The sequence below is a fragment of the Centroberyx gerrardi genome, chromosome 7 (assembly GCF_048128805.1).
Source record: "Centroberyx gerrardi isolate f3 chromosome 7, fCenGer3.hap1.cur.20231027, whole genome shotgun sequence".
Classification (NCBI taxonomy): domain Eukaryota; kingdom Metazoa; phylum Chordata; class Actinopteri; order Beryciformes; family Berycidae; genus Centroberyx; species Centroberyx gerrardi.
This window is the reverse complement of record NC_136003.1, coordinates 7,068,992-7,083,150: the sequence shown is the minus strand read 5'-3', so window position 1 is coordinate 7,083,150 and position 14,159 is coordinate 7,068,992. Positions and strand designations below refer to the sequence as shown.

General features: G+C 43.0%; 1 protein-coding gene and 1 pseudogene across 2 annotated transcripts; both read left to right on the top strand.

The window, feature by feature from the left end:
* On the top strand, nt 1–3,914 carry LOC139914733 (GTPase IMAP family member 8-like; annotated as a pseudogene). Its single transcript, XR_013504971.1, has 3 exons — nt 1–680; nt 1,146–2,408; nt 3,013–3,914. The product of XR_013504971.1 is annotated as a GTPase IMAP family member 8-like (transcript).
* Nucleotides 3,915–4,387: 473 nt separating this feature from the next.
* naa60 (N-alpha-acetyltransferase 60, NatF catalytic subunit) lies at nt 4,388–13,208 on the top strand. Its single transcript, XM_071903120.2, has 7 exons — nt 4,388–4,572; nt 5,501–5,616; nt 6,334–6,463; nt 9,418–9,514; nt 11,249–11,483; nt 11,614–11,779; nt 11,952–13,208. Exons 2-6 carry the CDS (start codon nt 5,507–5,509, stop codon nt 11,768–11,770), a joined length of 729 nt encoding a protein of 242 aa, XP_071759221.1. The 5' UTR covers nt 4,388–4,572; nt 5,501–5,506; the 3' UTR covers nt 11,771–11,779; nt 11,952–13,208.
* The last annotated feature ends 951 nt before the right edge of the window (nt 13,209–14,159 follow it).

Here is a 14,159-nt window from a genome sequence, read left to right as displayed (position 1 = left end):
AAGTGCCCAGAACTTGGAAGTGTGATGCTCGGACCCAAGGGAGCTGGAAAGAGTTCATCAGGGAACACCATCCTGGGCAGAGAGACGTTTAGGCTCGGGAGAACTACCCAGAGTGTGAAGAGACAGGGAGAAGTAACAGGGAGGCAGGTTGTTGTGGTCGACACTCCGGAATGGTGGGTGAACGTGTCTGCCACGCACACTCCTGTGCTGGTCAAGCAAGAGATGTTTTATGGCGTATCTCTCTGCCCCCAAGGACCCAACGTGCTCCTCTTGGTTCTACAAATAGACTTCAATCTGAAGGAAGTTGTTGGGAAAGCTTTTATTGCTTTTGTTCAGTGAGAGGGTTTGGAAGAATAGCATTGTGTTGTTCACCAAAGGAGAATGTCTGGGAGACAAAACCATTGAGCAGTACATTGAGAGTGAAGGGGAGGCCCTCCAGGAGCTTCTTGAGAAATGCGGGAACAGGTATCATGTCTTCAACAACCAGGAACAGAGAGGTGGTACTCAGGTCACAGAGCTGCTGGAGAAGATAGAGGAGATGGCAGGAAATGTAGGACAGCATTTTGAGATCCATAGAATGGTTGCACAGGAATTAGAAGAAAGGAAGAGAACAAGCGAGAGAGCACAAAAGAGACGGATGAATGTGAAGAAACAGAGAACAACGCTCAAGTCACCAGAGGGTAGGGAATCATTTGACATAAGTTACCCCTTCTACCAATGCAATTTTCAACATCGGTATGTCATTGTCAGAATAAGTGCAATACCTTGGTATAATTACTGTAAAGAAATGAGACCACGATCCACTGCTAGTGCCTCTCAAAATTAAGACCACATTTCCTGTGAACTCCCCTGCTTCCTGTCGCAATGAGGATGTTGCTACTTCCTCCATTTGTGCTGAAAGAACAGCACCCATTTCCTGTTTCCTGCTATGAAGTAATCCAGGAAATTTCCCATGAAATCCAGCAGCCAGTCTTCTCTGTAGTGGTCTCATTTGTTTACAGAAATTATACCGATGTCTCAAAAATAATAGGGGTAATGATTTCTTGATGTTAAAATGCTACATGTAGCATCTTTAATATCAATTTTGAAAGTGTAAACATGCGTCTACTAGTGTCATTGAAGTCTTTTCTCATCCTTTCTTTCAGAGCTGAGGCTAGTGCTGCTGGGATGGAAAACAGCAGGGAAGAGTTCATCAGGAAACACCATCCTGGACAGCGAAGTGTTCAAGTTAGGGACCACATCTCGGTGTGTGAAGAGGCAAGGTAGAATGGCAGGAAGGCGGGTCACGGTGATTGACACTCCAGGATGGTGGAGAGATGTCCCTTCTGTCTACACTCCTGAGCTTGTTAAACAGGAGATCGTTCGTAGCGTGTCTTTATGCTCCCCAGGGCCGCACGTCCTACTCCTTGTCGTCTGTGCAGACATGTCTTTCCCTGCTGGGTACAAGGAAGCTGTAAAGAAACACCTGTGTCTTCTCGGTGAGAGAGCGTGGCGTCACACCATAGTGCTGTTCACCTGTGGCAACTGTTTGGGTAGCGCAACCATTGAGCAGTACATTGAGAGTGAAGGGGGGGACCTTCGATGGCTCATTGAGAAATGCGGGAGCAGGTATCATGTCTTCAACAACAAGAGCAGGGGTGATGGCTCTCAGGTCACAGAGCTGCTGGAGAAGATAGAGGAGATGGTGGCAGGAAACAGAGGAAGACATTATATGGTGGACAGAAAGGTGATTAAGGAGACTAGGGCAGAGCAGAACAAACCTAACGATAGAGTGATGGAGGTGCAGAGACAAAGAGACGGAAACCCGAGGGCAGCAGTACTGAGGATGGTACTGCTGGGGTACGGACATGCAGGGAAGAGTTCCTCTGGGAACACAATACTCGGCAGAAAGGAGTTCAGTGGCAGGACAGCTCAGTGTGTGACGGGACAGGGACACGTGGCAGGGAGACAGGTCACAGTAGTCGACACTCCAGGATGGTGGATGTCTCTCTTTTTCAGCCAGGCACCAGATGAACAAAAAAGAAAAGTCATACTGAGCGGTGCGTCTCTGTTTCCCGCGGAGCCCCACGCTCTCCTCCTGGTGTTACGATTAGACTTGTTGTTTACAGAGAAAGAGAGGAAAGACCTAGAGGCGCACGTTCGTCCCCTCGGTGACGCGGTGTGGAACGGCTGCATGGTGTTGTTCACTTACGGGGACTTTCTGGGTGACAGATCCATTGAGCATTACATTGAGAGTGAGGGAAGGGCCCTCCAGTGGCTTGTTGGGAAATGCGGGAACAGGTATCACGTCTTCAACAACAAGAGCAAGGGTGATGGCTCTCAGGTGACAGAGCTGCTGGAGAAGATAGAGGGGATGGTGGCTGGGCAGCCACTTGGACATGCACAAAGCATTGAAATTCCTCTTAACAGTAAGTATCTGCAATTCTTCAATGCTGTTGGATGAAAACCTTGTATCTCCAAAATGTCAACTTTTCAGGAACTAAGAAAAACAGCCTTGTTTTTAGCTTGATGGCAATGCATTTTTGAGTTTATCCAGTGGGTTCTGAAAGGGACTCACAAGCCCAAGAGGTGGGAGAATTTTCTCAACCCATAATGGAGCATGTAATCCTTCAATTTAAGTGAAAACGTGAAAATCATCAAAATTGGAGTTACAAGGTTTTTAGTTTTTTTAAAACACTTTATTTATAGATTTTCAGTTTACAAAAGAAAAGAGTTACAAGGGTTTTACACAAGAGCAGCAAAATTGTATTTTTTAAAGGGTAGTAGGTCTGGTAGTAGGTTACTGGATCCTCTATATTTTAAAAATATTCAGTAAGGACTTCCAGGTAATGTTCGTTTTCCCAAAAGGACTCTTCATGTACTGTTGATATTTGGCCACTAGATGGCCTATTTTACATGAGTGGTTCAGAAGCATTTGAAGAGTTGAACACCATGAATTCCCCACCACAGCAATCTATGAAGTTAACAACACTGACCTATTATTACTAAGAAATTGTAATTCTTTCTCTGCAGTGAGTGGAGACAGCCCATTGTTGACAAGACCTGCTCAGGGATCCCAAAAGTCATCGTCTGACTCCTCCACATCATCGCTGAGTTCTTCTGGTTATGGCACACAGAGTACTGTCTCTGAAGGAAGCTCTGGATCAAGATGGATAAACTTACAAAAATTCTTTCAGTGCAAAACAACAGACCCCCTCTTAGAAGATTACACATGAAATAGTGTGAACAAAAAAAATCTGTAATAATTATCCATCACTTTCACGAATACTTGTAATTCAGGCATTTATCATAATGTACAGCAACAATGAACATATAACAGACGTCCCTTTGTATAACAGACGTCCCTGTAACCTATAATTGCTGATACAGTTTGGTTTCTGATCTGCTGAGTGGGCTGTTCCAAGCCAGCAGAGTGTGTTGATTCATTAGCCTGTTAGTTGCAGGAATGTAAAGAGAATGTAAAGAGAGCAGTAATGGCAGTAGAGTAATGTTGGGAACAAGGGATAAGCCGATGTGTAGGTCTAGTGGAGTGGAAGCACACACTCAACCCTGTAACATTTAGAAGAATTGGGCTTCTGTATGAATGCTCACCTTGGGTTATGGCACAAAGGATACATAAAATCCTGTGTGGCCTATAGGTAAATGCTGGTGAATATGTGTAACCTTCCTTTGCTTTATGTACATGTTTTCCAGGGTTGTTGCATTTATGTCAGGCACAAGGGTAGCCTACTTCAGTTACTTGCTTATGAATTTGTAATCAGCTGTTTCTTTTGTACAGACTGCATTAACAATTGATAAAACTTTTTTCTCTGTTGCTTCTATTATCGTGAACAACCTTGTGATCAGAGCAGGAGAATTGAAGCAATAGTAATTACTGGAAATGGAAAACCCTGTAATAAAGTTTTAAAACTACAGATGTGTCTTGATGACTTTTGCATTTCTACAAAGTTTTAATACATTTGCATAGGCGTTTGGTACAACATATGTAGGCCTAGGATACTGTAGGCTAAATGAAAAGCCCTCACTACAGGTTCAGTGCAGTCATGATCATGGGGTTTTTGGGTTTATACAGTCAGAGACACAGCTGTGTCCTTTACCAATCGGCTGTAAGCTAAATTTTACCCTGAAAATACAGCATAGCTAACATATTTTAAGTTGGAATTAATTTAATTGATTTAGTTTGGCAAGAGCTTTGGTTGAACCAGATATTTTAAGAGATGGTTTAACGACACATAAATACTACACACTCCGATACAGTAGGTGGCAGTGTGCATCTAAAAAAAAGTTGGTTTGCGATCCACCATAAAACTCAGAGAAGAAGAACAAGAGTGACGTAATTTCCGTAATGTAACTGCCACAAACAGGAAGAAAACATCCAGCTGTCAAAGATAGCAAAGGAGGGCTAGCTTAGGTTAGCTTAGGTGTCTAGCATTGGCACAGTAATGAAATGGTCTTGTGAGTAGAGAATAAACTTGTGTCTTATCATGGTGTGTCCGGAGTAGTGACTGTATCAATCGATACGCAAGGAATATCATTTCCTCGACGTTCCTCTGGTCCGAGTGCTGAAACAAGGTACGCTAGCTTAGCAACAGAACATTAGCTAACGTTAACGCTAGCCACCGAGTAAGCTAATTAGCTAGCAGTCAGCTACAGCACTCAACAAGCAGCTACTGTACCAAATCCCTGCATTTTCTCAAGCAAACTGTGTCAGCATTATTTGTGATTGTTAAAGTGTGGTTACACCTACAGGTAGTATGCTGTTGACATAAACAACAGCAGGAGCAACAACAACATCACCACCAACTGTTCAGCAGAAGAGCAAACAATAACGTTTGTGTTTTAACGTGCAGTTAAAACACAAACGTGCAGTTGTACAGCATCAATTGGCGATTTTAATGATTAAGATATAGTTCTGGCTGAATTAGCGTATTGTTGTTTATTCAACAATGATAAATTTAAGCTTGTGCTCGTCGATTAACAGTTTATTAGCTAGAGAAACAGATATATCAACAGTTGAACATGATTTGATATTCTCTACAGACTTGTCAGACTTGTCCACCGTATCTGTTTTCATTTTGCTTTCATTTTCGCTATGAATTAAATTTAGTGCAATAGGAAACCTACACAGGAGATCGCATCAATGACCTATGTGGTCTTCCCTACATTACTCAGCAAGCATTTGTCTTTATCTAATTTACTATTGGGTCCCATAATGTATTTATGAATGAAGCTGTGGCGCCTTCCACGCTGTTGCTGTTCAACAGTTTAAAGTCAAATTTGATCTCCAATTGATTCCTGTGGGTGTGAATGGCTGACAGGATGCCTTCACTGCATTCAGGGAGGACTTGGTTTTAAAAGTCTTAAAGTTTCTTTCAGTATGGTCTCTTATTGGTTTCTTTATATGAGAATGACTGATGTGCCTCCTGTAGCTCTCAATGTAGACTCACCATTGGTCCGTCGCTTGACAGAAACCCGTGTGTGCTCTCTGTTGGTTCTGCAGGTGTGAATGACTGACGTGGTGCCTCCCACTGCTCTCAGCGAAGTCCAGCTCCGGCTCCTCTGCCACGATGACATAGAGAGCGTCAAGCTGCTCTGCGGCGATTGGTTCCCAATCGAGTGAGCATCACTCCCTCCATGAATTACTTCAACTCACAATTTAATGTTTCTCATGCAGTTAATGAGGTTCTTTTGGTCCAGTGTGGCTCAAATGATAGAACGTGGCACTAACACTACCAGGGTTTGGGGTTTCCCACTGGGACACAATAAAAATATATGCACTAGGGATGGGATGACATGGTTATCTCATGGTACAATTTGATATGTGATATGGGGTTCACAATTTGATACAACCATGATACGAACGATGTACTGAATGAATGTTCAATGACAACAATGTGTGACTGTGCAGAATTATGTTTATTTCTGAGCCACAATTCTTTCTAGCAATGCCATTGGCTTGCTAGAATGTGAACAATTTACAGATGTTTAATTTAAAATGTCATTACAAAGAGCAAATAATATAATTTGGAAGGAGAGCTTGTGAAATTGTGATGGTCAAGCCGTCTAATTTGTGATTACTACAGCAGAATAAAATGGAGCTAATATTGCGATTTTCATTTTTTTAAAATTAAAAAAAAAAAAAAAATTTCTGCCTCATGATACGTATTGTCACAGTTTTGTATCGCGATATATTGAATTTCAATATATCGTCTCATCCCTAATAGGCACTGATAGCACTGCAAGTTTCTTTGGATAAACAGAGTATATAGATTATCATCTGTATTAGTGATAGTCCCTAGTTCCTACACTGACATCTCTGACCTTTGGCTCCAGGTACCCAGACTCATGGTATCAGGATATCACCTCCAACAAGAAGTTCTTCTCCCTGGCTGCCACCTTCAAAGGAGGCATCGTGGGAATGATTGTGGCCGAGATCAAAGGCCGGACCAAAGTACACAAAGAGGTACGATGTCCAGGCCACACATAGACATTGAGATTGTACACTGTGTATGCCAGAAATGCCCTCACAGTGGTGGAAAGGTGAGGACATTTTGTTAGCCATCACTTTGAAAAGGAGACATTTTGGAGTTAGTGTTTGAGTTGAAGTTTAAAGTTTGTTCGAGGTTGTTGTCTGTGCCCATGTGTCACTGACTGCGCTTTAGTGTAGTTTATCTCTGCTCACTCAGCTGCCATTTGAAAAAAAACGTCTTAAATGGAACACTGACATTCCAGATTCTGTTTTTAGTCTGCTAATTAGACAGAACCAGATGCCCTTGATTGAGTTAGACTCTACCAGGAGACAGGAGAAAGAAAGGAAGGAAGAAAGAAAGAATAACAGGGTGTTGAGGTGAGACATGAAAGTACTGAAAAGGGAATTGGAGAGGGGAAGGAAGAAAAGAGAGAAGGGTGACGGGGTGGTGAAGCGTGGGAAAATACTGAAAGAAGAGATGAGGGGTAAAAGAAGGAATGAAACGTGTAGAGGAAGGAGAGCGGAGAATGGAGGAAAGGATGGGGCAAGAGAAAGAGGTAGATACTGGAAGGAGAAAGGGTTCAAACTTCAGAAGAGAGGATGAAGAAATGGAGGGAGATGAACAGATTGAAATTGTTTAGGAGAGGAGGATGGAGAGTGGACAGATGACAGAGAGGGGAAGAGAAAGACGAGGAGATAGAAATGAAGATTGAAAGAAGAAAAGTGAAGGGGCAAAGGGAGAGACTGAAAATGTTTGTTGAAAATGCTTTTAGATGTGAATGAGTTCTAGACTTTTCTCTCCTTTGTTCATTAATGTCCACTTGTTGGTGTGAAAATAGGGTAGACCTGTTTGTATTGGCTGTGGTCAGCTGGTTTGCATTGCCATCTTAGTCGGACCTTGTAAACCAAGCCGCTCCCTGAAACCTGAGAATGCCTATAGTCTGCAGCTTCTCCCCATGCTGCTTAAACCCAGTGGATATCAGTGTTTTCTTGTTCCTTCATTAATGCTCAGCAGTGTACTAAACCTGTAGCTTACCTCACATTTACTGTGTCCCCCTAGGATCTCTTAAGTGCCCCACTGAGAACATTCGTGGTCACTTTACAGGAATCTTTACAGAAGCACAAGACTTAAACACTTTATACTTCAATACTTGAAGCATACAGGCTTTTGGGACGTCACATGTTTCTGTGTATGGGATGGATTGATAACTAAATTGGCATTTTATTATGGTGTCCTGTTAATTCTTTGGAAAATTGTCTGCTTGGGACCTATTTGGAAGATAACGATGACAAGCAGCACATGTAATGGCCTGTATTTTGAATGCTTACTATTTTCAAATGTGTGTATTGGTTAGTTAGTGGGTACGAGTCAACTTGAAAAATGGTGTGAAAACTGCATTAGAAACAGTGGTGATATTGAAGTCTGATATTCGCTGTTTTCAGTGTAACAACTGGTTGACACTAGCTTGAATGTGGTTAGTGTTGAGAACTCCTGGTGGCATGTGATCACACTATAGTATTACCTCAAAGTCTAAAGATTATTATTATAATAGATGGTAGATAAATCATAGGTTTAGAGGTTTGTTCCTATACTGGAGTATAATCCTTCCTTACTTACCTTTATCTTTCTTTCTTTCTTTTTTTAATGTCATTTCATTAGACAAATTCTGTCTTGCTTTTGCTTATATTTTTAATTTGTAATGTTTGAACATTTAGCTTTTGCTTGTAAATGTTTTAATCCATTTATTTTATGTAAAGCCCTTTGAGTTGCATTCTATATGTGAATGGTGCTATAAAATTTTTATTATTATAGTATAAAGTTATTACTATTAAAGGTATAATACCTTGCAGTGTGTTTACCCTGAGGTGGTGTTTTAACTATTTTGGGAAAAGTCACACTCAATTCTATTTGAGCAACAAGATGCTTGGCAGTTAGTGGAATTTGATTTATTACGCTTGACAGGTACTTGAAATAAGTGCAAAAAACAAATCACTTATCGCTTTGGGCTTTAGTTTTCATGAAGGGTTCTCTCTGTATGGAGGCTTTGTCTGGTATCAAAGCTTCATTTCCCTTTGGCAGAGCATTTACATTTTTGAACACACCTCCCCAGTGGGCAATTTGCACAGGCGAACACCGTGGCTGTAATGGGCAGTTCCCAGAGGGAGGTATAGATTATGATTGTTGTTAGTAAGCTAGGGCGCATTCACACCAAGCGTGTTTGGAGCGGTTTATTCGAACTCTGGAGTGTTTACTGCTTTTGTTCGGGTTGTTTGGGCAGGTGAGAACAATGCCATTCGAACCGAGATGCCTGAAAATGCAGGTCTCTGTCCTCCTCCAAGAGAACTGCAGTGCGGTTTGTTAGGAGTGAAAATGTAATCCAAACCCCTCCAAACTACAGGAATCAACCCCAAATGCAAGGTTTTATGGGTATAAAGAGACAGATGTTGGCATCTATTAGCCAGCAGTTACTCATGCATGGAAAGCCTAGCATAACAAAATGAACCACAGGCAGGTCAAGCCGCAGTCTCCTGTGTTGAAGGTAAACTACAGAGCGAATCAAAGTGCGCAGACAAGTCCATCGTGCTTACCTAAGGTTACAGGGATCAGATTTATTTTGACTCCCCTCACCACTAAAATTTCACCAAAACTCTGTCTAATAAACGAGCTACGTGACTTTTGTTTACAAGCTGTGGTTCGTTTGTAACTGGGCAGTGTGGGCAGTGTTTTTCCACTATGGTTTGGACCACAGAAAACTAACTGTTGGTGTGATCGCACCCTTAGTCTATCAGCCATTTTGACACCTCTGTGCCATCGCTTGGAGTTATTTTTTCTCTTCCTGTTTGGCTTGTAAAATAATCTATTGTAATTTCCTAGAAAACATCGGAATCCACTATCCATAATTGTCTCTGTCTCTCTGTCTCTGCCTCTGTCTGTCTGTGTGTGTTAGGATGGAGACATCCTGGCCTCCAGTTTCCCAGTGGACACACAGGTAGCCTACATCCTCAGCCTGGGAGTGGTCAAAGAGTTCAGGAAACATGGCATAGGTACTGCTCGCCTCCCACCGACTCACCAACCCCACAAACACACACACACACACGCGCACACACACACACACACACACACACGCCTTCTGTTATCCTATAACAATGATTTTCAGGAAGCCTCCACTTGATGTGATGTTCTTTTTCCTCTCGGTGCCTGATCCTATTTTTAACAGCCAAACACATACTGACTCTTATGGAGTTGTAGCTCCCTACCTGCTGCTCTCTTCCCCCCTCTCTCTTCATTTGCTCTTGCCATTTTCTTTTTTTACTTTGTCATTCTTCCCTCTCTTTCTCCCCGTTCACTGTTTGAAGAAGCACATCGCAAAACCACGGCAACACTTTTCACCAAAACACTCCCTGACTGACACACTCCCTCTCTTCCATACCAATTTGTCTCTCTTGCTCTTTCTCTTCCAGTTTCTCTTTCCCTCCCTCTCTCGGCTGGCTTTTCGTCAAGGCATTTTATTGTTGGACCGTTTGAAGAGCACATCACGACCACAGCCCACACTTTCTCTTTCTCTCATCTACCCTTCCCCACCCTCCCTCCATCCCTCCCTCTCTTTATTGAATGAATACACCTTGACCGCAGTGCAGGTCCTGCAAGACCATCTGCCTTCCTCAGCACAAATAACGCTGATTGGCTTTTTCTGTTCACCGTCTTCCTTCCTCTGCTCCTTTCTCTCTCCTCCTCTCTCTCGCGTATTTCCTTCAGACTCTCTGTTGCTGGACAGCTTGAAGAAGCAGATCTTGACCACAGCCTTGGGCACCGTAACGCTGTCTAGTCTCTCTCACCAACTCTGTATCTGTTGAGCTCAGTGTGTCCTTTACATTCATTTTGATGCAGTGGCTCTTCCAAGCTGGATTTTTGAAAAAATCCAGACACAAGGAGCATTCATCATCTGGCCTTGTTGCTCATCCTGCCCCCTAATAATATCAATTACCATTGCAGTTAGAGCACAAATGTCTATATAAATATTAGGGTTTGACTGAGTTTTTGGCTGATACCGATATTTTTAGACTCAAGTCGCTGATAGCCGAAAATTTTCATGACAAAAAAGTACCGGAATTTTATTCTTGTCAGCATGGAAAAGCCTCTAAAACAGCATTTAGACCTTCATGGGACACTAAAACTCTCCACTGAAACCCAGACTAATGAAATCCTTATAGGCGGTTCAGCAGCACCTTAAAGAAGGGTGACCCACCATACCTGTACTATGGCAGGGGGAACTGTGGGACACACTACTGCCTTTAAGTGAAGAATTACTACATGAAAAACATAATTGCACGATCAAATCTATCAAATTTTATTGCAAGTCTTACAGACTCATATCAGCAGTGGACGACATGACTGGCCGGTGTCAGATATTTAATAAAAGGCCAATATCGGCCCGATATATCTGCAAACCTATATATCGGTCCAACCCTGATAAATATCCAAATAAGAGCCATTCTTAACCTGCAAAACCTACGAGAACTGATCCTGGTATCGGCTCGGGGCGAACGTCTGTCTCAGAACCAAAATTACCCACCACATCTAAAAGAGTTCTGCAAGAAGCACTGCTCTAGCTCTCATCCCATCTTCTCTCCCTCCATTCTTCTCTCTCCCTTCTCTCCCTCTACTGCTGGACAGACTGAAGGAAACATCTCGACCATGACCTAGGACACTGTAAATCTGTCTGCCTACTCTCTCTCTCCGTCACTAACTCTCCTCTCTCTCTCCACCCCGCCACCCAGGCTCTCTACTGCTGGACAGTTTGAAGGAGCACATCTCTACGACAGCCCAGGACCACTGTAAGGCCATCTACCTACACGTCCTCACCACCAACAACACTGCCATCCACTTCTACGAGAACAGGGACTTCAGGCAGCACCACTACCTGCCCTACTACTACTCCATACGAGGCGTCCTCAAAGACGGATTCACATACGTGCTCTATATCAACGGCGGCCATCCGCCCTGGACAATATTATATCCTTTTGGGGCAAGGGGGATAGGAAGGTGTGTGTTTAAGACGGAAGGTCTAGGTGTCGGGTGTTCGTGTGTGTGTGTGTGTGTCTTCTCTGTGCCTGTTGCGTTTTACCTTAACTCCCTGTCCCACTGACTATATCCAGCACATTGGTTCGGCCCTGGCCAGCCTGAGCCCCTGCTCCATCCCACAGCGGCTGTACCGACAGGCCCAGTCCCTGCTGCGCTCTCTGCTGCCCTGGTCCAACATCGCCTCCAAGACCGGCATACAGTACAGCAGAACAATGTGACACAGCATGGTAGGTGGCGAGTGAGAGGTGTGTGTGTGTGTGTGGGAGAGAGGGAGTGTGTACATACTATCCTTTCCTATTTTAGTCTGGGAAGTGTGTGTTCATGTGTTCTTGTCTGTCTTAATGGATATCTGATTCTCTTTCACTCTCTCTCTCTTTGTCTTCTCTGTCTCTGTTTCAGGAGTGCAGTCTTATGTTTCTCATCAGTCTTCCCCTGTACGCACCAGGATACTCACACACACTCACACTCACATTCTCTCTTACACACACACACACACTGGGAACCCGATAGAGACTAAAGGTTCGAGCCCTGCCTATCTTCCTGTCTACCTACTACCTGTCCACCACTGTCACAGAGACTATGTATACTGTTTGTATATGACATATATTAAGCTAATATATAAATTTCTCCATATGTATGTATGTATATTCTATGCTGTTAGTAGGCCTAGGTTCGACTACTCCCCCCTCCCGATCCCCATCCTCTTGCCCTCTCAATGTGTAGACTGAATCGTCCAGACTGAATCCAGATTCAGAGTCAATTCCAGTTTGTGAAACATCAACTCAGGAACGAGTTAATTAAAATTGGATTGAGAATTGAGTACTTTTAATAGCGTAGTACCGTAGAATAAAGATAAGTATACACAGGAAACTTCTAGAAGCAATGTAGATGGGCAATATATTCAGTAGCAACAGCCATTTCCAAATGGGAAGAAATCATAATCTGAAATTAAATTGCCAAGTGCAATAAATTTACTGGAAACTGTCTTGGTGACATCGGTGCAGAGACATATGGACAATTTAGAGAATATGACACAGTACTTACTGAGACACGTGGTACAAAGACAGCAGGACCTCACCTACTGTGCATAAATCTATAAAAGTGTTATGGAAACTCAGCAAAATGGCCTTTCTACATTGTGTCAAAATGTTGCCCATGTATCATTCATATAAGAGCAAGGGAGAGTAGTTTGAGTCCTGATTTAGAGGGTTTTAATGGTAATTGGCTCCAGCGCTGGCAGTCTGCTCCACGGCTGTAATGTTGCTGCTAATGTAGAGAAATATCCATCGGTTTGTCCAGGTTTTTAAATAACGGCCCAGATTAGATTTTTATGTCTGCCTGTTTGTAATAGAGAAGAGAGGAAAGGTAGTAACGCTCCCAACAGGAGGGTCATACTCCTTGTGTGTGTGTGTGTGTGTGTGTGTCTGTCTGTTTGCAAGAAAGCGAATGTGTGTATGTGTGTACAGGATCTGAAATTAACGCCCACCGAGTGCCAATGCTGGTAAAATTTGTCTTCACCCATCACACTGGCCGGTAAAATTTTCATACGGTAACAGTGAGGGGGCAAGTTTTATATGAACACACAGTACTTGATTCTACAGGTGAAATAGCACTGAACACTTAGGGTGACATAGTCTATGAAAAATGAATATTAATTACTTGGCCGTTGGCAAGCGAGCCAAAAAGTTAATTTCGGGCACCGTTTATACACTAAACTTGTTGCATACATGAGTGTGTGTGTGTTCTTTCATTTGAGTGAATGTAAGAAATGAGTCTGTCCGTCAAGCTGCCCCTGGAGCATTTTATAATTTCATACATAAACCCAAGCCTTGTTTTCCTTTCACGATATGCCATGGTTTCAGTTGTCACGTCCTCAGTACATTTCAAAAGGCTTCCGTTGTGTCCTTACCACCGAAAACCTCAAGGTGCCACATGGGCACATTCACAGCATGAGTGTCCTGCTGAAACTATGCATCTCCAAACAGCACATTTTGCCATTTAGACTCATACATTTTTAATACTGAGCGCATGTGCAGTGGCTTTGCTCGGTCCCAGGATCATGAGCGTTTTCTGCACACGGTGAAAACGATGTCCAAAAAAATGTTGAAATTGGAGATGCAGGGTTTTTGCAGGACATTGCAAGGAGAATTGTGAGCTTTTTCTTTTTTGTCTAAAGGAATTGAGATCAAAGACTTCAGAGATCCAGCCGTAGTAAAATAGCTTCTGAACAGGAGAAGGGGCAGTGCGGTGAATCCTACAGGAGTAATGAATGTAGTACCGATGCAGACAGGTCCCTCCACAGATCTCATGGGGTTTGTGTTGTAATACCGCAGTGGGTTCACGCTGTTAGTACACCGCCTATCTGTGTCTTATCAGGCTGCACACAATGGTTTCTCAATATTTTAAGTAGCAGGGGGAATCGAACCTGTGACCTTTTTTGTGTAATGGGAATGTCACTCACCATATATACACACCTCCATAGAAGTTCAGGAGCAGTCAGCCTCCGATGTTTAGCTGCCCTGGGGATCCACTGACACCACCAGATCCAGGCTTTATCCTCCAGTTAGCTGCAAACAGGCAAAATTACTTCTCAAAAATGATGACGAA